The sequence below is a fragment of the Bos taurus genome, chromosome 13 (assembly GCF_002263795.3).
Source record: "Bos taurus isolate L1 Dominette 01449 registration number 42190680 breed Hereford chromosome 13, ARS-UCD2.0, whole genome shotgun sequence".
Taxonomy (NCBI): Eukaryota; Metazoa; Chordata; class Mammalia; order Artiodactyla; family Bovidae; genus Bos; species Bos taurus.
Window position 1 is genome coordinate 10,288,217 of NC_037340.1, and position 23,867 is coordinate 10,312,083.

The 23,867-nt window shown below is 44.5% G+C and overlaps 1 protein-coding gene and 1 non-coding gene across 10 annotated transcripts in view; both read right to left on the reverse strand.

Annotated features, from left to right (window-relative positions):
* KIF16B (kinesin family member 16B) overlaps positions 1–23,867 on the reverse strand; it is a 309,240-nt gene that overhangs the window by 218,649 nt on the left and 66,724 nt on the right. For all 9 annotated transcript variants that reach the window (XM_025000913.2, XM_025000912.2, XM_059892889.1 and 6 more), the window contains exons 7-12: positions 23,723–23,865; positions 21,614–21,782; positions 21,294–21,425; positions 19,996–20,171; positions 14,800–14,865; positions 10,383–10,442 (exon numbers count right to left, since the gene is read on the reverse strand). In XM_025000913.2, the coding sequence (XP_024856681.1) occupies positions 10,383–10,442; positions 14,800–14,865; positions 19,996–20,171; positions 21,294–21,425; positions 21,614–21,782; positions 23,723–23,865 (746 nt within the window). The remainder of the gene's footprint in view (positions 1–10,382; positions 10,443–14,799; positions 14,866–19,995; positions 20,172–21,293; positions 21,426–21,613; positions 21,783–23,722; positions 23,866–23,867) is intronic.
* Positions 14,619–14,676, reverse strand: MIR2285DJ (microRNA mir-2285dj). The gene has a single exon (NR_162416.1). It is a non-coding gene; the product is annotated as a microRNA mir-2285dj (primary transcript).

Genomic DNA, 23,867 nt, shown 5'->3' on the forward strand with positions numbered 1-23,867 from the left:
GGCTGAAAATATTTTCTCTGAAGTTCAGACGGTTCAAATCCCTGAGTCAGGAAGATGCCCTGGAGAAGGGGATGGCTACTCACTCCAATATTCTTGCCTAGAGAATTCCATAGACAGAGGAGCATGGCAGGCTACAGTCCACTGGGTCACAGAGAATCAAACATGACTGAGCGATTGACACTTTCACTTTTCAAGAAATAAAAGAATACTTCACTACACTACATCTTCTATTTGCCCTGAATATATTTCACAATGTATATTTCACAGTATAAGTGACCAGGTTCTGGGTCTCCAGTGGAAAACATGGATGGTATCACCAGGATCCACCTGTACCCCCTGCTCCAACAGTGCCCAGCAGCTACCGTAATCTCACCCCAGCGCAAAGGTGGCCCCTGGTTCACCTCGACCAATCCGCGTAACCCATTCTCTTTATCAGAGTGACCGGCAGAGATAATCCTGGCCTAAGCCAGTCAGCACAAGGCCCCAGGGACTGGTTCACAAATACATCATTCAATCAGTGCAAACCTCAGAACTTGGCTGGAGACTCTGAACCCAGACTCTCTGAATTTAGATGGTGTGGTGGGTAAGTACAAAGCTATCGTTGCTGCTCTCACCCGGCCATTCCGAGAGCCTAAAGATGAAGTCATTACACCACAAAGGCACAACCAAGAACAGTCCAGAGAAGCAGAGCCGTTGCCCTGATCAAACCATGCCTAAACCCCACCCTACCACCTGACCACCACTCTTTTACCGTATAAGCCAGTCTGGAACTGGGTTTTCTGTTATTTGAAATTAACAAACAAACATAAAACACTACATAATAAAATGCCTTATAAGTAATGCCCCATTGTAGCTGCATAAAACTATACTTTTTAAAAAAAGTTTGCGTATATATAATTTCTGATTTTTCTGGCCAATGAGAAGACATATATTATTGTCAAGCCAGTTTTACATATGGATTTGGAAAAGATGGATTTTGAGAAAATAAAACAAGAAAAAAACGGTGAACTATATGTGAAATCTGAAAAAAAAAAAAAAAACCTGATCTCACAGATTAGTGGTTTGGTGGCTGCCACTGGTGGCTCAGACAGTCAAGAATCTGCCTCCAATGCACGAGACGGGGTTCAATCCCTGGGTTGGGAAGACGCTTGGAGGAAGACATAGCAACCCACTCCAGTATTCTTGCCTGGAGAATTTCATGGACACAGGAGCCTGGCGGGCTACAGTCCACGGGGTCGCAGAGTTGAACATGACTAAACAACTTTCACTTTCACACTTTTTTACACAGGGTGGTAATGTGAAGTGGAATAAGTGAACATGGTCAAAAGGTACAGACTTTCAGCTATAAGATGAATAAGTCCTGGGGATGCAATGAACAGTTAATAAAACCTCTTGCATGTGTGAAAGTTGCTAAGAGAGTAGATCTTAAAGGTTCTCATTATGTGAAAAAAAAACAAGAAATGATGCTGAAGAATGTTAACTATGTTTACTGTGGTGATCACTTCGCAAAACACACAAACACTGAACTGTTATGTTGTACACTTGAAACTAATACAATGTTAGATGTCAACAGTACCTCAATAAGAAAAATAAAGGAAGAACTGGCCAATATTACTGTAATGCTTACAATACTGACTATGCGCTGGACTCACCTCATACGACAGGTAGTATTACTGTCTGCATCTCACAGAGAGATTCTGAGACACAGAAAGGTCAAAGGGACCAAGGTTAGGGTATGCACAGACACAGGCATCAAGCCAGGCAGGAGGAGGACCACCTCCTCGCTCCTCTGCAGACTCACAACTCCGAGGACTCCTCCAAGGGGAGTTAAGTGTGTTTCTGGGTGACAGGAACAATAAACTGATTGTACCATGAAATGGTCACTGTTTAAGCTTTCCTGCCAACAAAACCAAGTTCCTACAGTTCAGCACCTCCAGAGAGCTCAGGTGCACATAAACCATTACTTCCATATGACCAAGGCAATCCTTTCCTCCCTGACTGCAGCTATAAATATGCAGTAAGAGCCCGTCAGCGTGCATGCCTCACTGCAAAACATCAGAAGGAAAATCCCCTATGTATTCAAAATAATTTATCACGTGGTTCCAACATTTAACAGGGCGCATTTGACTTATTTCTGAGCCTTCTGTTCCAAGAAACGTTATTCAAAAGTAAGAACCTACATACACTTGCAATACTTTTATTTATGAGCAGCTCCTTCAAGATGAAAACTGCCAGAGAAAATAAGGTAGCACTGGCATTACTAACAGCATCAGAGCTGGTCCTGAGAACAGCTCGCTGAGCCTCTGACTCTGCCACATCCTCAATCAACCTCCAGCGCGAAGGCACCGACAGTCATCTCCTCTATTAATTATCAAACCCCGGTTTCAGAGCACAATGAACTTGATTACTTTGCCTTTTATATTAAAAAAAAAACAGGTACAAAAGTGGAACTTTAGAAAGCAGAGAACACAAGAGTCTGATTGAAATTAACAACCAGAGAAGTCGACAAACTAGCAACTGCGTACCATTAATATATAAAGAGCAGTAAGCCTTGTCTAACTCAATGAAACTAAACCATGCCCATGGAGCAACCCAAGACGGGCGGGTTATGGTGGAGAGATCTGACAGAATGTGGTCCACTGGAGAAGGGAATGGCAAACCACTTCAGTATTCTTGCCTTGAGAACCCCATGAACAGTATGAAAAGGCAAAATGATAGGATACTGAAAGAGAAACTCCCCAGGTCAGTAGGTGCCCAATATGCTACTGGAGATCAGTGGAGAAATAACTCCAGAAAGAATGAAGGGATGGAGTCAAAGACAGAGGATGAGATGGCTGGATGGCATCACTGACTCGATGGACGTGAGTCTCAGTGAACTCCAGAAGTTGGTGATGGACAGGGAGGCCTGGCGTGCTGCGATTCATGGGGTTGCAAAGAGTCGGACCCGACTGAGCAACTGAACTGAACTGAACTGAATGTCTTTTTTCCTCTTGCTTCAGACTGAGAACCAGCCAGCAAGGCAGTATGTGTGAATGCACTACAAAAAGACAAGGGGCTTCGCACCAGGGGTACTGACAGTTAACTTCTGTCCAGACACAGACTCATTCACATCAATCTGCATGCTGAAGCAGGGAGACAAACAATTTCTCTCGTAAAGTTGCAATCAGTACGTGTGACTGTCTAAGGTCAGAATTTTGAACCATCAAATTCCCAGATGGTTGCTAATAAGGAGGGTGACGCATCGCTGAAAGAGTTGTCTCCTCTTTATCCGAAAGCTGAGCAAAATCAATGCCTGTAAACAGAATGCTATCCTAGAGCTACCCCCAGGTTCAGTTCTTATACCAGGAAGAGGTCAAGTTTAACTGATACAAATGGAGACACCGGCCACAGAAGATGTCACCTCTCCACTGGTTTGTCCGTGGGTTATCTAGAAACCAGAACATCCAGGGCCCTGTGCAGCAGGAATTCAGAGGTCCATGACCTGGCTGGCGTCAAGCCTGCCCAGCATCAGCCCCAGGAATCCGCGCTCCCTCCATATCCATTACCCTCCCCAGCACACGTCTCCTCCGTGAAATGGAAAACCGCAGACAGCAGGAGGAAATTCTTTGATAGGTTTCTGTAATCTTCCAGAGACAAAAGTTCAGCTGATAGATTCTATCATAAAATGGAAATAAGTTGGTTTAAAGTATGCCTCTCCAAGAAATTTGAACTCAGAAAATCTAAAGCCAGTCAACGATTCCAATTTCATATTACTCTATTTCTTATTAGTCAAAACATTCTGAAAGAACAACAACAAAAAAAATTTCTCCGTCAATGTGTGAGATACTCCTGCCTCTTCAGAGACAGAATCTTAAGACACTGGCACAAGTTAAGCTGAAATCATGTGTTAGGAACGCATCATGATGTAGATTCAAGTATGTACCATCCTCCAATTCAATTCAACATTATCGTAAGAAAAAAACTCCAAATAATGCCTAGGGGAAAAAAAAAAAAAAGACACTTTAATTCAACACATCACCCACTTTTCAAGGACAAGCCTCTGCAGGGACAGCCTCTGCACGTGAGCAGCCTGCTCCCTCCCCACACCCCGTGCCAAACCAGTCAGACGGCCCGAGAGGGCCATGAGAACACAAGCTGGTCACGCGCTAGAGAATCCAAGGACACGCCTGCAGTAAGGAGGGGACCCTGTTTGCTGAGAACTGGGAAGAATAACCCCTGCTACAGGATTCGACAGAACATAACCTCCGGGCTGTGAGCATCCGCACAGCAGCCCAGCCCTGGACAGACCTGCACAGACAGAGCCACGGGCCCTTCTGCCAGGCCAGCTGCCCGATGCCCAAGAGCTGCCCACGCGGCCCACGCTGGCTGCGACTTATCCCGAAGCACAGAGCTCAACGCGTTATTTGGAAGTCAGATAATAAAGTCAGATTAAAAACTACCTCTGAAAGTTCCATTTTAATCATTTAGAAGACGTTAGAACAGAGAAACGAAAATGCATCCTGAGCAGACAAACTAAAAAGGTGCATACTGGATGGGGTTGGGGGGAGAGGGGCTGGGGGTGAGGGGGGTCAATAGATGGAGGGATTCCACGTGACTTGAAAAAATTCATCAGCAGTAAGACGTACAAAGCCAGGCCAGAAGGGCAGGATATTAAGTAGTCCCCTTATAAACCATCCCAAATACAAAGCAGCCGATGCCACGTGGAAGCCATGGAAAGAGGGGCTGACATGAATGCCCTGGGAACGCAGCGACCCCAGGCCTGGTAGAAGCCAATTCATCATGACATTAAGTTCCAAGAGCCAACAGATACCGCAGCTAAAGACAAGTTCAGCCAGAATGAAAAACGCACTGGGGCAGCCGAAGATTCTGAGCAGCTGGCAGTGCCCAGCATCAGACAGAAATGCCAGGTGTTCACATCCCTGGGGACTTTAAGACAGGGAGCTGGTTACCGTGCTGATGGCAGAGCTGGGCAGCCGGTGGAGCTGGTGAGGCCACTCACAAGCTGACAAGGCCAGGAAACCAGCACCGCCCCAGGAGGAGGGGCAGGTCAGGAGGAGATTCTGGAAGTCAGGGCTGTATCGCCAGGCGGTACCACGCCAAGGATTCTTCAAGGAAATGGCATGAGAGAGGTCTGGTTCCTCCCTCCAACCCTTCACAGCAAAGCTCACTGGGCACAGGGCAGCCCGCTCGGTAGCTCCCCATGATACAGGTCAGAGCAGGAGACTGAGGGCAAGAGAGTCCAGAATGGCCTCACCTTTCCTGCCCCAGCTTTTCAGGTCCAATACACACTGGGACGTGCGGACGCGTCAGCCGGACATCTCATTAACACACAGGTTCCGACTTTGGAGCCCGCGGTGAGACAGAGCACCTGCGCTTCCAACCAGCACACGGACGATACTGATGCTGCTGGTCCAGGAACCATACACGGAGCGGCAAAACCTAACTGACCCAGGGATGAACTGGACTGTAACCAACAGGAACGCGGCCACATTCCTTCCAAGGATGAAGAACACAGTCGCCTATGAGCCTTTCAAATGGAATAAGGAAAACAGGATGGAATGCACAGGCAGGAGCTCCAGAGCAGGGCTGCTGCCTGCACAACACGCCGCATTACCTTCCCCGCTAGCTCACAGGTGTGTGCGGGTCATGGCTGTTACGAGCTGAAATATGTCCCCCTAAAAGCTCAAATGCTGAACCCCGGAGCCCCAGTATCTCAGGATGTGGTTGTTTTCGGAGATATAGCCCTTAAACAGATAATTATGTTAAAATAGAAGCCATGGGGCTGAGCCCTAGTCCAATCTGACCAATGTCTTTACAAGAAAAGGAGATTAGGCTGCAGAGGGTGACCAGGGCCACAGGCACACAGAGAGAAGGCCACATGAGGCCCAGAGGGCAGGCAGTGTTCATAAGCCAAGGAGAGAGGGAGGCTTCAGGACAAGCCTACTCTAGAGAGACCTTGATCTTGGTCTTCTCGCCTCCAGGACTGCAAGCAAATAAATGTCTGCTGCTTAGGCCTCAAGTCTGTGATGTTCTGATAGTCCTGCTGCTGCTGCTGCTGCTGCTAAGTCGCTTCAGTCATGTCTGACTCTGTGTGACCCCAGAGACGGCAGCCCACCAGGCTCCCCCGTCCCTGGGATTCTCCAGGCAAGAACACTGAAGTGGGTTGCCATTTCCTTCTCCAATGCATGCAAGTGAACAGTGAAAGTGAAGTCACTCAGTCGTGTCCAACTCTTAGCAACCCCATGGACTGCAGCCTACCAGGCTCCTCCATCCTTGGGATTTTCCAGGCAGGAGTACTGGAGTGGGGTGCCATTGCCTTCTCTGTCTGATAGTCCTAGCAAACTAATATAAAGATTTTGCTTTAGTTCCCTGATACTACTACTACCAGTAAGTTTTCACTGTACGCCTGCTCTGTGAGAAACAGTTGAGTTTCTAGGAGCTGGGACACAGAATGATAAGGACATAGTCCGAGCCCAGGTCCTGCTCCTGCTTAGAGGGAGAAACCAAGATCACCAAACTCCAATTATGATGAATGCTGTGAAAGAGACAGAACCAAAAGCCAGAGGAAGACAAAATCATTCCACCTGAAAAGTGGGAGAGAAGAGGGATCAGAAAGAGCTTCATGGTGGATTCTGATGGGCGTGGAAAGGGGAGGACCTGAGATGATGGAGCAGCACAGGCAAAGGCCGGGAGACCCCAGAACCCAACACCCAGTGCGGACAGGGACCAGCGAGGCCTCTGGCCAGGCGGGGGGAGACCAGGAGCTAAAGGCAGATGCAACTATGGAACTGGGAAGGAGCTCAGTGCCTCTGGGGACCAACAAGGGGGTCCAGACTTTAATTTCTAGAAAGGAAGATTAATGAAAATGAGGAAGCGAGATTAACAGGCAAAAGAGTGGATATACAGTGTGAGCGGCAGAGGATGATAAAGCCCACATCACTACCCACCTAAGAAATGTCTCTTCAAGGTCAACACACTTTACACTCTCATCAGCTACTTGCATCCTAATCCCAAGCACTTTATCACCTCTCGCCTCAAGACCTGGGTATAAGGAAGAGGTTGCCATCCACCCTGACTTTCAAGCTGGGGATGAGGGGACATGACCCTGTGGGTAAGTGTCACAACCCACGAGTGACTCGGGAAGAGAACTGAAGCCTGAGATGGAGCTGGAAGGTCAAAGCCCCAGGCTCGTGCAATTATCACCACGGCGTCACGTGCCCAGCTTCAAACACCCAGCATCTCATCAGAGCACCTTTCATCCCCTCTTCACCCCACTCAACACGCCTGAGACTTCACTCATCCCCAGCAAGGAAGGCCCCAGACCAGATCACAAAGAAGGGGACAAAGTCACTCTGAGCGTCTGAGTTTCTTAGCGCCTGAGAGCTCAGGAAAGAAAAAGCCACAAGGCCAGCTCCTAGTGTGCCAAGAGGCACTGAAGCATCCTGTATCGCCCTTCAGTCCCCCAGACGGTTTCACTCTCAGTCTTCTCTCCAAAGGTCTCTCCTTGGATGTTCAGGATTCAGGGCTTAGAAGGGATGATACTGACAAGTCGGCAAAGTAAACAATCAGCACTATGGTGGAGATGATACTGGGAATCTACTGTCTCACTGGGCTCATCTCTAGAAACAAGCAAATGCAGTGGAAAAACAAGGTCCCAGAATTGAAGATTCGTATTTTATCAGGGGCACAGGTCGATTAAACCACTGATCTCAAAGCAAGATTACACCTTTACACCCTTGCCACAGCCCCGAGGGGGAAATACACTTCACCCACCCCCTTGACTTTCTGTTCAGACTTGCTTCCATCACGATATGAGGAGATGCTTGAAATGTGCTTGCGAGACCAGGTGTGCCTGATTCTACATTGGCCATGACCACAGACCATTCCTAGGACAACCAGCTAGTCCCAGAGAGTGAGAGACTGACCTGGAACCCACCCGAAGCCTGAATCCAAACCCAGCCAGACCAGCCACGCAGCCAACATGCACAGGCACGAGGGACAGGGCATGTTGTTTTAAGCCACTGGACTGGAGTGGGTTCTCTGTAGCATGACTGGAACAAGAGCTGATGAAGGAACATTCGGGCAGCAAAAATACCAGGAAGATTCACAAACTGAACAGACACAAACTCATCGCAAAGCAATCTCTTTCCCCGTCAGTTTCCAAAGAATGTTTTCAAAAGCATCTGAGTAGCCGTTTTCTTCACCTCAGCCCTCAGGTGCTGTCTTCCAATAAGAGATGAAGACAGCTCTTAAAATACCAAACGTGAGCAGAAAGCAACTACGGGTTTAAAACACAGACACCAGTAGAGAGATCTAAAAAGGGCTTGCTGGGTCAAAAGAAGGGAAAAATCTGAAACATCATGAGCCCTTTTCATAACTTTCAACACTGAGCACATAACACCTCGCTAGTCTTCTCATCTCAAAAGTTAATAAAAGATAAAAATAGTGAGATTTATGAAAAACAGAGCTGAAATTGGAAGAGGATTTATTTAGCTTCAGGGTCCAGAATAACATTTGGATAAAAAGCATCAGAAAAGGTTCAGGGGTTCACCATGGTGACTCTCAGTGTGGACAGCTCTGCAGCGCTATTATAAAACCCCCAGCACAGTGACAAAGAGAGACCCGGCAGCAAGGGTGGGCTGACATCTTCACGTTCACTGCTGCACCGCCTCCTGTGCTATAAGGCACAACGCACACCAGTGGCTTTGCAAATAGCTAATGACTTGATTTCTCTTTTCCTTATGTGCAGCAGATTTTAGTCCTCTCGGGTAAATTTGCTGAGGAAAGTATACATCATGCCATGAACAGTCCAACGATCGGGCTTCTTAACACTGGGGCTGCAGCCCGACACCTCCAAACGGGTGCAACAGAGACGATGATGAATAGTTTCATCTCTGCCCGAGCTTATTCCCACCCAACTCTCAAGAAATGCAACTAAAGTCTTTGCTCAGTTTTCCTGCACGAAAACCTCTCAACAAAACAAACACTGAGAAAGTACCTTAAAATAACATGACGCTATCATCATCATCAGGAGGAAAGCAAAGAAATTCTGGATGTAGAAGTCTTACTTACTGCAGCCCTTTTCAGAGCTGGAAAGAATGTCTCTGGGACCACCACGATCCACGGCTACTGAGGACTGCAGCTCAACTCTGCTCGTGAGCAATAAGCGTTGTAGCCCCCAGAGCAGGCCAGGCTGCCTATATGGTACAAGGAAGCTTTCATAAGATGATGCAGACCCCACTCTCAGACCGAGTAGCTCAGTGGCTATCCCAGGCCTTCAGAAGCTCCCCCTTCAACTCTGTGCAATGGTCACCTGCTGCTCCCTCCTCACGTGAAGGCCATCCACCTCAGGGTTCTGCAAAGACACACAGCTAAACCTCATCATCCTCACCAATGTTCAAGGGAGGCCTCAGTCCTCTGAGAAAGTTTTACCTCCACAGATCTTAAAAAAAAACCAGGATTCAGTAATCATCTCTGAATCACCTTCTCTCATGTGTAAGGACAGACAGACGCTATCAAAGCGTGAAATTCCAGGCTGAACCTCAAACCTGACATGGCTGATCCTCCACAGATGACACAAGTTTCCTACCAACTCAGCAAAAAAAATGGGACCACAAAGAAACGTGTATTTTGAAGCATAAAGTATGAACCATGGAGGCTATTACTGACATCTTTTCACCATGAATCTTGCCAAAAATACAGCCCATCACTGCCTAGCCTTTAAGACACACAGGAAAAGAATAATTCCAGTAGGAAATCAGTAGTTGGGAAACTTCTGAAGTCTAGCACGCTACACACATACTCTACAGTATTGCCAAGGGAAGTTTTTTTTTTTGTAATTCATGTATCTTAACTGGAGGATAACTACTTTACAGTATTGTGATGGTTTCTGCCATACATCGCCATCAACATGAACCGGCCTCAGGCGCACACGTGTCCCCTCCCTCCTGAACCCTGTTCCTACCTTCCTTTCCACCCCAAGGCTCCGGGCTGTCACTGAGCACCAGCTCTGGGTGCCTTGCATCACACATCAAACTCCCACTGGCTATCCATTTCACATTTTTTTAAACACATTGCTTTTATATTGAGTTTAACAAAAAGCAGAAAGACAAAGTGGGAGCCCTTGAATATTAAACGGAATTTAACATATGTTGAGTCAAAAATGGAAAAAACTCCACAAGTGAGAGGAAATGCCTTAAGTATGAGCACCGTCTCTAAACACACAGCTTTAATGGCTAATAGCTCCCTTTTCTGTTCCTTTAAAATCCAACCAGAGTCCCAGCCCAACAAAGCACACAAGTGCCACGTTTGACAGAGAAAGGAAGGAGTTTACCTACTGAAGCAAGCACAGTAAGATTATGACACCTTTTTACAGTCCTTACTTTCAAAATATTTTGGGTTTCGTTCCACTTATTTGTCCATTCCTTGGTCAATTCTTGAACCTAAAAGAAAAAAAAAATATAAACGTCATTGCTCTATAAAAAAATTACTGTGATTTTCTTTTGAAAGTTTTCAAACTTTTATAGATTATAGAAGAACATACTATACCTTTTTAAATTAGATAGCAATGCTGCAGAGTACCATTACCAAATATAAATCAAACTAGCTGATCTCACCCTACAACCTACATTACGGCAAAGGAAAGAACAGAAAAAAAATCTGTCAAGCTGCCTAGAGCTTTACAGCAGTCTTTTTCAAGGTGCACTTAAATAAAAGCTGCTTCCTTGGATATTAACCAAAATTACACGTTCAAAGATGCCACCATCCCATTACATGGGTTAATTTTTCCTGATTATACTTTAGGTCCTAAGAAATGGTGATTTACTTTACTTTCTAATTAGATGTGATGATTAAATCACCTTGGAAACTGCCATTATCTTTTAGGAGATAATCTGCTTTTGTAGCTAATTAATAAGGTTTATAAATATCACTTTATCTTTTTTTTTAAAGGTAGCTCCTTAACTGACTCTTAGTAAAGGTAAAAATATCTTTTTGATAATAATCAGCTTCTTTCCAGTCTGCAGTAACTTAAGGGAGAAAATATCCCCCACTGTCAAACACAGCACAGTTGGAAATAGCTTCTCAGTTAATGAAAATACTCTGCTAGTTCCACACAACTTTTTTAATGACCTGAGTGAGTGAGTCATTAAGAAGTAAAGTGATACCTGATTGAGAGGTAGAAAAAAAGAATGGAAAATTCTGTCAAAAGGAATATACTTCGGATTAAAAGCGAGTGACCTCCGCGGGGCTGGGGGAGTGCGGGGCACACACCCTCCCGAAGCCTCTTCCCTTCCGCCCTTCAGTGTTCCTGCCACCTCCCCACCCAGCAGCAGACGCCATCCCAGTTCACCTGACTGGTCTCCCTACCAGTAAGTTACCCTGTTCAACCAGGTCAAAGTGGAAGCACAGCATACACTGGATTACGTGCTCAATGCTAAGAGGAAGATGCTTTCCACAGGCCTTAGGTATCATAAACAGAAAGGACGTGAGTCAGCAACCTTCAAGAAAGGCTGTGTTCATTACTGACAAAAAAGGAGGGACTGGAGTGATAGTTTATCCGAGAGCAAAACCAAAACACCTCTCACTCACCTTGTTCATTCAACGGCTAGACATTTTACTCCTCGATTTACCGCAAACACCCTGGAGAAGGAAATGGCAACCCACCCCAGCATTCTTGCCTGGAGAATCCCATGGACAGAGGAGCCTAATGGGCTGCTGTCCTTGGGGTCGCTAGGACAAGGTTGGACACGGCTGAGCAACAGAACACTTACCGCAAACAACTACAGGAGTTCTAAGGTAGCATTTTTTTTAAAATAAAATATCTTCCTTAAAATGATACAAATAAACTTATTTACAAAACAGGAAGAGGCTTAGAGAAGGAGAATGAACTTATCGTTGCAGGCTGGGGCGAGAGAGGAGGGTGGGTAGTTAGGGAACTTGGGAAGGACATGTACACACTGCTGTATTTAAAATGGATAACCAGCAAGGACCTGCTGTACAGCACAGCGGACTCTGCTCAGCGTGATGTGCAGCCTGGATGGGAGGGGGTGTGGGGGAGAATGCATACATGTGTATGTACGGCTGAATCCCTTCACTGTTCACCTGAAACTATCACAACACTGTTTGTTAATCAGCTATACCCCAATACAAAACAAAAGGTTTTAAAAATATATCTTCTTTAACTGGGCTTCCCTGGTAGTTCAGCTGGTAAAGAATATGCCTGCAATGCAGGAGACCCCAGTTCAATTCCTGGTTTGGGAAGATCCCCTGGAGAAGTAGCCTACCCACTCCAGTATTCTTGGGCTTCCCTGGTGGCTCAGACTGTAAAGAATCTGCCTGCAGTGCAGGAGACCTGGGTTTGATCCCTGGGCTGGAAGGATCCACTGGAGGAGGGCATGGCAACCCACTCCAGTATTCTTGCCTGGAGAATCCCCACAGACAGAGAAGCCTGTGTGCTACAGTCCAGGGGGTCACAGAGTCAGACACAACTGAGTGACTAAGCACATACACACGTCTTCTTTAGTTATTAATGTCAAGTCTATCATCTTCTTAGTAAGAGAAGAAATAGGACTGAGCCTCTGTAACTTTTCGTGCTCACTGGTACTTGTCAGGCAAGGCTGTCCTGCCCGCCCCCCTGGACCAGCCACACACACAGGCTCTCCTTTCATCACTCAAGTGACGCCAACCCCATGGGTCACAGGGCTTTTTGTGTTGGAAAAGCTTTCAGAGAGGGAATATTTCTACACCTTCTCTCCCTACAGACGTAGAAGAGACTGGGGTGATGAATTTACTGATTTATAATAATCAGTTAACAGATTCTCATTGGCAATTTATCTGAGAAACACCAAGTATTTAACAAAGCATGCTTTGGGATTTTACCAACAGGTAAGTTCTCCCTAAAGAAACATAAGCCAATTAATCCTTTTCCAATTCAATCAAATAATTCCAGCTTTCAAAGAACTGTAAGTATGCCTTCGGTTTCTTTTACCACTGAATTTAAACCAAATAATCTTCATTTTTAAAATTCAAGAAAAAAAAAAAGCAAAGTCTGATAGCACCTCTCACAATGTGACCAGGTGATAAGATTTACAGCCAAGTGGATGGCAAACAAATTTAAAAGGTCAGCAAAGGAAGAGATGAAAATTTAGAAAATGTTGTTAACAAGAGTCACGTCTGTCCGCACATGTATAACGATTCAAATTAAAATGTTTATTGGTTTCTATTAACTTGCTAGGTATTCCTGAAAACTATCAGTAAGAAATAATTTAAGACCATATTCAGACACATCAAGGGTTTCCCTGGTGGCTCAGATGGTAAAGACTCTGCCTGCAATGCAGAAGACCTGGGTTCAATCCCTAGGTCAGGAAGATCCCCTGAAGAAAGAATGGCAACCCACTCCAGTATTCTTTGCCTGGAGAATTTCAGGGACAGAGGAGCCAGTGGGCTGGGACAGTCCACAGGATAACAAAGAGTTGGATACAACTGAGTGATGAACACACACAATCCAGACACATCCATCAAAGTCCTCAAAATTAAAATCTGAAGTACCAAAATACAAAATGTCAAGAGAAAAACAGGGGTTAAAAAACTAATGTTTTCACTAATGCTATTATCAGCAAATTAATCAGCATAATTACCCAGGAAGTGTCAACAAGTTCCTAACTACACTCTTGATTTGTATCTTCAATACTGTGTATTCTTGAAAGAGCTTTGCCAACAGAATCCTATTTTCTTTCTCAATCTGCTTTAACCATTTGGCACAGTGGACAAAATCCACTCTGAAAACATTATCAATACCTGTTTCTCTTTTCACAGAAGGTCTTTTTCTTTTAAAAAGAAAAAAAAAAAAAAAAGATAGTATAGAAGCAGGTCATCCGTGAAACTAGTTTTCAGAAAGCACCAGCACTAACACTGGCTTCAGCCCAGAACACCCTCCCCCCAGCCTCAAATCCCACTTTGCTTAAAGCAACGAAGCACCTTCACGGAGTATTCAGTGATTCCCTAAGTGCTGCAATTCCCACTAATAAGTAGAAGGATGGCCAAAAAACCCCACGGTGAGGCTGTGGGGACCAGCATGTGAACACAGCCTCCCTTTCCTGAAGTGCAGCCTCACCGCCTCGTGCAATGGCCCAGTCTCAGCTGTATTCAGCCCTCGCTGCTGCTGCTGCTGCTAAGTCACTTCAGTCGTGTCTGACTCTGTGCGACCCCAGAGACAGCAGCCCACCAGGCGCTCCAGTCCCCGGGATTCTCCAGGCTCCCCCGTCCCCGGGATTCTCCAGGCAATAACACTGGAGTGTGGTGCCATTTCCTTCTCCAATGCATGAAAATGAAAAGTGAAAGTGAAGTCACTCAGTCGTGTCTGACTCTTTGAGACCCCATGGACTGCAGCCCACCAGGCTCCTCCGTCCATGGGATTTTCCAGGCAAGAGTACTGAAGTGGGGTGCCACTGCCTTCTCCAATTCAACCCTTGACTACCAGACAAACCCCATCTATTAAATCACAGAGGACACAGGAGATACACCGGAAGTCAGCGAGTGTGGTTCTTTAAAAACAGGGTGGGAGCGTTAACTGTCATGAAGAGAGAAACTGAAAGTCAGACAGCAAGTCCTGGGCTGGCCAAAAAGTTTGTTTGGGTTTTCCCATGACATCTTGGGGACAAACCTGAACAAACTTTCTGGCTAACCCAATACTAAAAAAGTATCCACTTAAAATAGTGAAACTTAAAAAATAAATAAATAAAATAAAATAGTGAAACTTATGATTAAAAAAAAAAAAAAACAAGTTATGGTGTCACTTACTCTGGCTTCATTCTGCTGAAGTTTCTCCTCCATACTTAAGGCTGTGGGGGAGTCCAGGAGGGCAATCTGCAATGCAAACCACAAAAGGCAGAGGCAATGAGTGTATTCTAGAGGAATACACCGATAATCTAGAGGAACGATCTGTCCTGACACTGTAAACCATCAAAAACTGCCATATAAACAAACAGAGGTGAAAAGTATTTTCCCACACCTCCCTCAAAGTGTTAGTCACCACGAAGTCTTTAATCCACAAGGTACATGCCTCGTAATATTCAAAAAACCACAGCATCCTGGTAAAACTACATTTGCAACACAAATCAGCAAAGGCAAAGAAAAAGACAAACACGTAACTGGCTGACATTTTATCAAAATCAAACAGTCTAAATCCCTAGATCCTGAAAGACTCTTCCGTTTTGAATTTGCACCAAGTACAGGTTCAAAAAGAGGGGTTATCCAACCAGACGGTTCTGAGATTTATCCACACTGACACATGCAAATGACCGTCCTTTACACCACTGCTGGGTCACACAGTGACAGGGAGGCTGGCCACAGTCTGTGTCCATTTCCTCATCTGTGTTGCAAAGATGGATGCGAGAGTGATAAACTCCCAAATCAGGTTCACCCTGGGGGGACGAGGCAAGGCAGAGACGGGGGAGTGAAACACAGTCAGGTGGGGCACAGGGGGCTTTGACTGCATTCGTAACTCACAACCCGGAGGCAGAACACGGGGCTCCAGACGAGGCTACCTGAAAGGAAGATGGAAGGGGGTCTCCCTCTCCACCTCTCCAGGCCACGGGCAACCCGTCTCACCCATTCTGCTACATAACTGTGCAGTTATTCTGGTCACATGCAAGTGCGCTTATGTTGCTTTTCAAACATAACAGCATGAACGCTATTCTGAATATTGCCTTTTTCATCTCACAATCTTGGGAAAAACTCAGTACAAATAAATCTATTTTATTCTTTGTAACAACTCCAGTTCCACCGCACAGCGCTCCACTGTGTGGTTATTCAACAATTTATGTCCACAATTTCCTCTTAATGGACTGGTAGTTTTTTCTCATCTTCTGCTTTACCAGAAGATAAGTCACTGATACAGGGACTTATCTTATACCAGTTGCCTACAGTATGCATGGCAGTATCAACAGAATAAATTTCTAGAAGGGCATTTGTTAATCATCTATATGCACGACTTTTTTTCATTGTCTCTCCTCCACGGAGGCTTTCACATTTCCTTGACTACCTGGTCTGCTTTTGCCCATCTTCACAAACACCCTATCACCTGGTTTTACTCTGTGACCCTCCCTGAGATGCTGTCCACCTTGAAAGTTTACACATAATGACACTTTTATTATACAGCTATTATTCAAAGTTTATCTGCGACTTCAGCTACACAAATGAGAAATCCTTTCTCCTTCCACCTTCTCTAACTCATTGCCTTCTTTGCTTCCTGGACTGTTCTTGCCTATTTCTATGTTGTTAATTTTCTTGCTATCTTCAGAGACATTTAAGAGAGAAAAGTTAATGGACATTTTCTCTCTGCCAAACTCAAAGCAGAAGTCTGAAAAGATGCTTTAAATATAACAAAAGAGAACATGTGAAAAGAGAAGATACCCAAACGCTTGACTGCATTAATCATCGGAGACACGGAAACTACAATCATTCTGTGACACCACGATGCCCCCTCAGAATGGCCTATGATGAAAAACAGATACCACCAGGCACTGGCAAGGAACTGGCACTTTCACATACTGATGGTGGAATATAAGTTGGTATAAAAACCTTTAAAAATTATTTTGCAGTTATCTACTAAAACCAAACACTATGTACCCCTTCTCACACAGACTCCACTCTTAACAGAAATGAAGTATAAACTTAACAGAAATGAAGCTGCTGCTGCTGCTGCTGCTAAGTCGCTTCAGTCATGTCTGACTCTGTGCGACCCCATAAACGGCAGCCCACCAGGCTCCCCTGTCCCCGGGATTCTCCAGGCAAGAACACTGGAGTGGGTTGCCATTTCCTTCTCCAATGCATGAAAGTGAAAAGTCAAAGTGAAGTCGCTCAGTCGTGTCCGACTCTTCACGACCCCATGGACTGCAGCCTACCAGGCTCCTCTGTCCATGGGATTTTCCAGGCAAGAGCACTGGAGTGGGGTGCCATTGCCTTCTCCGGAAATGAAGCTGGATGTTCACAAAAAGACACGTAGAAGACAGTCCACAGCAGCAGCAACAGCAGCAAAGAGAAAATCTCCAAAGCCCATCAAACAGAATGGGTGAGCTGGCACACACGCGTGTGATGGAGCGCAGCACAGCGGTGCTCATACATGGATCTGAACCCACATGCTCCACCGTGCAGGAATCTCACAAGGCCTCAGACGGAAGCTGGTCATGATTATCCAGGGCCAGCACACTCCCGGTGGCCGCATTAGGCCCCTCAGTCTGTCCTCTGCTCTCACTGTCACTTTTCCCCTTGTCCCTGAACTTGTCACCTCCCCAGGCTGTACCGCAGGCCAGCACCCTTGCACGTCTGCAACCTTATGAAATGGGTTTTTTGTAGGTCTATGTGTTGCAATGCCATAAATCTGATCTTATATAAAAGCGAGAGCAAGAGTATGTACTACATGATTACATTTATATAAAGAACAAAAAGAGGCAAAACTAAAAACTAACCCTGCCTGAAGAAGTCAGGATAGAGGGTACCCTTGAGGGGAAGGGCAGGCGGGTCTAGGAGAGGAAGGTGAAGAGAGCTTCTAGGGCACTGGGGAACGTTCTGCTTCTTGATAGCATGCAGGTCACATGGGTGAATACAGCTTGTGAAAATTCATGGATACGTACACTCAGAATGGGTGTCATTCTTCAGCGCAGCGTTCACATGGATGCATATATACATACATACCACCACACATTTATCTGTCTATAATCTATGCAGCAGGAGAAGCAGATACGTGTCAGAATCTTTCGCTGTGTTTAAACTGTGCTTTTGAAATTCTGATACACGTGGCATTTTGCATTGGCAAATTATTAAACATAAAATTATTAAAAGCAGGAGCTTTTATCTGGCTGTACTTCAACAACCCAAAAATGGAGCTCTGACTTGAACAGCATTTTCAATGAACCACAGCAGCCATCTGGAACAGGATACTGTGGGAAAACAAGAATGTCACCAAAAAATTTTATACAGAGATTTTTCTAATGAGCGCTTAAGAACCCCTGCTTATTTTATTGAGCATCAAAAATTTAATTAATTTTGGATAAGCTTGTATTGTCTCACAACAATTTATAGCCTCATGGTGCAATAAATTATTTTAAATTGGACTCGTTTTTATTGTAACGTATTGTTTTTCAGAGTTCTTCACTGTATCCTAAAATAGACAACAATCTTTTCCATCCTTATCCCCAAAACTACAGTAACTAAAATAATCCTTTAATGACTGTGGTGGTCTTTGGCCATGAAAGAAAAAGACAAGGGAAGATCAGAAAATATATGGCAACTGGCATATACGACACCTCTGAGACATTCCTAAGACAGAATCTGTAAAAGTTTGAATGAAGTTCTTCCGTTGGTGTGATAAGGCTCCTTTCGAGGACGTTCTCAGTTTAACATTTAACAGGCTGATCTTTCTTTTCCTCCGTTCTCATGACTTACTAAATGGTAACTACAAGAATGTTCCAGTCCTTCCCTTCACACGCAGTAGTCTGGGTAACTCTATCAAACCACCTTTATATGTTTACCTCAGACAAGTATTTTTAAAACACTGAAAAAAGATCCCAGTAACAGAGCATATAAATGAACATGACAGCTGTGGCTGGCGTCATCAGTGATTCGAGCCTGGTAACATCATGAGCTGCTGGACTCATCATGCTGAGGCTTCCACGCACACACAGGGAAGTTCCCCATCAGTAAGCACAGCTGGGACCTCCCTGGTGGTCCCGGGTTAAGACTCTGAGTTGCCAATGCAGGGGGCAAGGGTTCGATCCCTGGTCAAGGTACTAATCCCATATGCAAAGCAGCACACCCAAAAGATTAAAAAAAAAAAGAGTACAATTATGTGGAGCTATTTTTAGGTGCAGAGATCAGTTCCCAGCCCACTCTAGTCCCCCAGTTTAGAGGACAGCGACTCTCGGGGCTTTCAGGACGCGGGAAACTCTGTGAGGCTCTTGGCCTGTTGAGTCTCATGAGTCAAACTGCTCACAGGATGCCAAGGGCTTCAAGGGCCCCATGCTCCTGGAGGGAACGCTGCTCTGAAGACAGCTCTGTACATTTGAAGAAAAGCTGGGTTCTTTTTTTTTTTTTAATGATACACTTCAGACATCCATTCATGGGTTAGGAAAATGGGAAGAAATGTATCTTGTTTTGCTGGGGGCTGTTTTTCTTGGCCACATCATGCAGCATGCAGGATCTTAGCTCCCCAGCCAGGGACCAAACCCATGCCCCATGCTTTGGAAGCAGTCTCAATTATTCAACCACCAGGTAAGTCCCTCTTTATCTCTAACTCCACTTTAACTCGAGTGTTTTAAAAAGTGATCCTGACTTTCTCTCTTGACTGTGTCTAAACCAACCAGCACGGATCACACTGTCATCACAGAACGTAGCTTGCTACACACACCATGCAGAAGACTATGGTGAAAAGGACAAGGCTCCTTCACAAAAACCCCAAAGGATCCTGAAGGAAGGCTGTTTCCGCCATCACCTGGGGGCCCAGGCACATCACCTCAGCCAGGCCACAGGGATGTCTCAGGACCCCGCATCACTATAACCACTGCTGTAAGGAGCAGTACCAAAGACAGACTCAGAAAGGGGCTCAAATGAGTCTCTCATTCTGTTAAAATACATCTAAGTCATAAAATGCTTCAGTAGAATTTTAAACATTGCTCCAAGCACCTCGATTTCCTTGCACTAATGGAGATTATGCTGCTAATCCTACTGCATGCTAAATCTCCATCCATAATTGATAACTATTAGGTAGTTAATCATCTCGGGTTTAGTGGATAAAATCTTAAGCACAGAGCATATAATGAATTCGAAGGCCAACGGGAGGGTGATGTTAAGGAGAGACCGGGCTAACTCACTCAAAGCTTTACTTAGCACTTATTTACTCAAATCAATACGACTCCCGAGATGAGTGTCTCATTAAGATCTAGAAATAGATGCCATTACTCAAAGAAAATTACCCGTAAGTCTGAGAAAAAAGCCAACCTGATTCCCCTGGGCAAGCAGCGTCTTCAGCCTGGCTATTTCGGCTCGCAGTTCACGAATGAGTTTGACGTTGGCATCCTCATTAATGGTAGGCTTGTTGATGATGTTTTTGGCTCTATTTGCATAGCGAAGAGTACTTAGGGTTTCTCCGTAATTGACATCAGCAGGTGAAATGGCTGTGAAGAATGAATTCAAAAAATAATTTATCCAGCACTCTGTTTCATTTAACACAAAGTTGTTTTGTAATTTAAAAGTCAGATTAACCCCAGATTGCTGGATAGACTAAATATTCATTACTGCAGTCATGAATATTACAAATTATCTGGGACTCATAGGAAAGGTGCTCACTATGCCAAATTAAATGCCATTTCACTCTTCTTAAGTTTAGAATCAGCCATCTAACCAAATCTAAAACGAGACTGGAAACACTCCATTGCAGCTTAGGGAGTTTCCTCTGTTGAACATATAAGTAGAGTATTTCAAGACTATTTACACTTCTCAAGATAAAGCAGAAATTTAAATCCTTTTGAAAGAGTTCTGGCAAAACCTACCACCTATGAAAACCCAGAGTATGATAATTTTTGTAAAGAATCTGTAGATCAGCTAACACTTCTCCTCCCAAAGCTTTGGTTGATCACATCCCCACCTCAACCCCAACAAACTTTAGACCTAAAGTTACTACACAATTGCATCTGGGGTGCACACCCCTGGGAAGACCCCTGGCCTCCACAGGGACTGCACAACTTGGGCAGGAGGAGACCCGGAGACAAGAAAAGAGGGTGGGGGTGGAGCTGAAGAGAAATTCTCAACAGTTATCTCCCCTTTGCACATTTCCCCTCTGTTCTGCTTCTTCCTGTTAATTAGTGAAAATATAGATGTATATTATTGTTATCATATATACCACACTTTTTCCTCTCAATTCTTAATCTTAAATTCCTTATTTTCTGCTTTTAAATAGAAAAACAAAGTTGGGTTATTTCTAGTTTATGTCTAGAGTTGGCATGAGTTGGCAGAGTTGGAAGTTTCTGTCCTATACTTTAAGCACAACTGAGGATCATCCTGCACGGATATCAGCTTGCATAACCAAGAAAACAGCAAGTTAATGTAAACAGGAAGAGGCAGAAAGAGTCAATAATACCATACTGTAAACTGGATCACAGTAAGTACTTTTCTTCAAAATAGAAAACTATTTTTTTTTTAATAAAGAGGTGCTACTTCCTAATGAAATACTTAAAACAACTATAATCAATTCACATGAAACACTATACGTTGAGAAGAAAAAAAACAAAAATTCTTACTGGCTATCATGATAGTTTTAGAGTTTCCGCCGAGGCTGTCTTTCAACAACCAAGTCAAAACAGAATCCCTGTAAGGCACAAAAACTTGCTTCTTCTTTACTAGAGGGTTTGATGCATCCTGAGATAAATCAGCTGCAGGGAGAAAGAAAAGGTGGGGAAGGCAAAGACAATTATTAAAGGTTTTTTTTCCTTCTTGAATTTGGCTTCAAAAAACCTTGAAGCTATTACTCTAGTTTGTAACACAAACATTAAACCTAAGCTCTTCATGCCACTATGCAGCATGGAGAACGAGAGGAGGCAGGAGACCAGTGTGAACCTACCTAAGGCAGAAATGACGTTTCCCAGCGTCACAAGGGACTTGTTGATGTTGCCCCCTTCCTTCAGCCGGACCCCGGTGGCACCAGTGGCGTCCGCCCGCTCACTTCCCGCAAGGTCGACCAAGTGGATCTTACTCACGGTTTCAGACGGCATTTCAGAATCAAATTTGGCCTATGGTAAAATATAAATGCAAAATGGAAGAGGTATAAAGGACACCAATGTTTATATAACATTGTGTGTTTGTTTTTCTTCTCTGTCATTCATACTTATTAATCTTCTCTCCCCAACTAGATTATTATTTCTTAACAGGAACAAAATCTTTTACATCCTCACTGATAACTAGCATTGGACTGGCAACATATTTAGCAATCAAATTCTTAGTTGACTCTTTTTTTTTTTGACTCTTATATCAGAATATAAATTAACAATGTTGTGATAATTTTGGGTGTACATGAGAGTAACTCAGCCATACATATACATGGACCCATCCCCCCCCCAAACTCCCCTCCCATCCAGGCTGCCACATATGTTTATGTGTTTATAACACAAGTTCAAGGGCTTCCCTCATAGCTCAGTTGGTAAAGAATCTGCCTACAATGCAGGAGACCCTGGTTTGATCCCTGGGTTGGGAAGATCCCCTGGAGAAGAAAATGGCAACCCACTCCAGTATTCTTGCCTGGAGAATCTCACGGACAGAGGAGCTTGGCAGGCTACTGTCCATGGGGTCACAAGAGTCAGACATGACTTAGCGACTAAACCACCAAACAAGTTCTAATTATTTTCCACTCCTCACTGTGACCTCTCAGGGTAGATTTTTTTTTCTTAATTTTGTTGTTTCACTGGGCTTCTTCCTGATTACAATAATTATACTGGATACAATAGAAGCCTACCATACGTGAGTCTTAAACTTTCTGAAGAACCACGAATTCCATTATCCAAATCACTCATTCAACAAGGGCTGAGTCTGACCCTGGCAGAGAACGAAGCTAGGCCCTGAGGGGCACTCACTCCATAAAGAAAAATGTAAGTAAACAAATAATTAGTTTTGCTCTCACCTAAAATCTTGAACAGGACAAGCACAATGGTTTTCCAAAATATGATAAACATAGACAATTATGTGAAAGATCATCCAACCGTTATTTGATGTTAAAATACAATTTGTTTCACAATTATAAAATAGCAAAAATCTTAAATATTGATTCTGAATTTTACCAAAATCTTACTTTCCCAAGACTTTTAACCTATGTTTTACAGTCTGAACCAAAATGCCAAGAAGAAATTACTGCATTTTGATACAAAAGCAAGCCTCTTAGGAACTAGGGATGGCCACATCCTAATCCACATTAACCAGAAAACAGGAGAAAAACCAGTCAACTGAATAAAAGATACATTTCTGGAGAATTTATCAGGAGTTGTTCCAATTGACCTTGGAGAATTTTTTCATCTTCTTTGTTCTCTGATCCCCCTCATGAATTATGCAAGTCTTTCTACCTGATATGCTCAATGGCTAACACAGGCCAGACTCCCCCAAACTCCTAATACGGGCTGAGCGCCGAGAGGACCCTACACTTTCAGGCTCATTGGTTTAACTGGCCTCGGTGTTAACATTATTTCCCCCTAACATTATTTCATTTCCATGTGTGTTCTAAACGCTCTCCACCTCCAGATCAGAACATTAATACTTAAAAACATCCCTTGTCCTTTAATATCATCACAATTAGCATTGTGGGGTGAATTCCACGGAGCCATACAGGACCACCCACCTTAGACCACTCAAGGTGATGAGTTCCTCACGTTGGCCCCCGGCTGCTCTGTCTGGCAACCCATTACCTACCACAGAGCTTGCAACAATGAAAACTCTGGCTTAATTAAACACAGAGCACCTTATTTTTTCTTTTTATGTGGAGAACAGGGCAGAAGCCTGCTAAATATGTCTTAGGGGTCTTCATCGGGCTACATTTCAAATGTAACGGCAGAGAAACCATCACACAGCTCAACAGTCTAAAGAACAAGAAAACAGCAGTGGGGCGCCTCCGAGGTGCCTAGCTCAGCGCAGACCAGTCCGCAGCCGGCGCTGCCTACACGCTCGGGGGCGGGGCGACGGCCCTCACCTGCGTGAACTTGATGGTGAAGATGGCGTGAGACCGGCTGCTGACGTCGTTCATCCCGGTGGCGGCGGTGGTCCGGTTGATGTTTCCTGCGTCCATAAGCTCTTCGACATCACCATAATTCTGGACTAAGTGTTTGGATAAATCT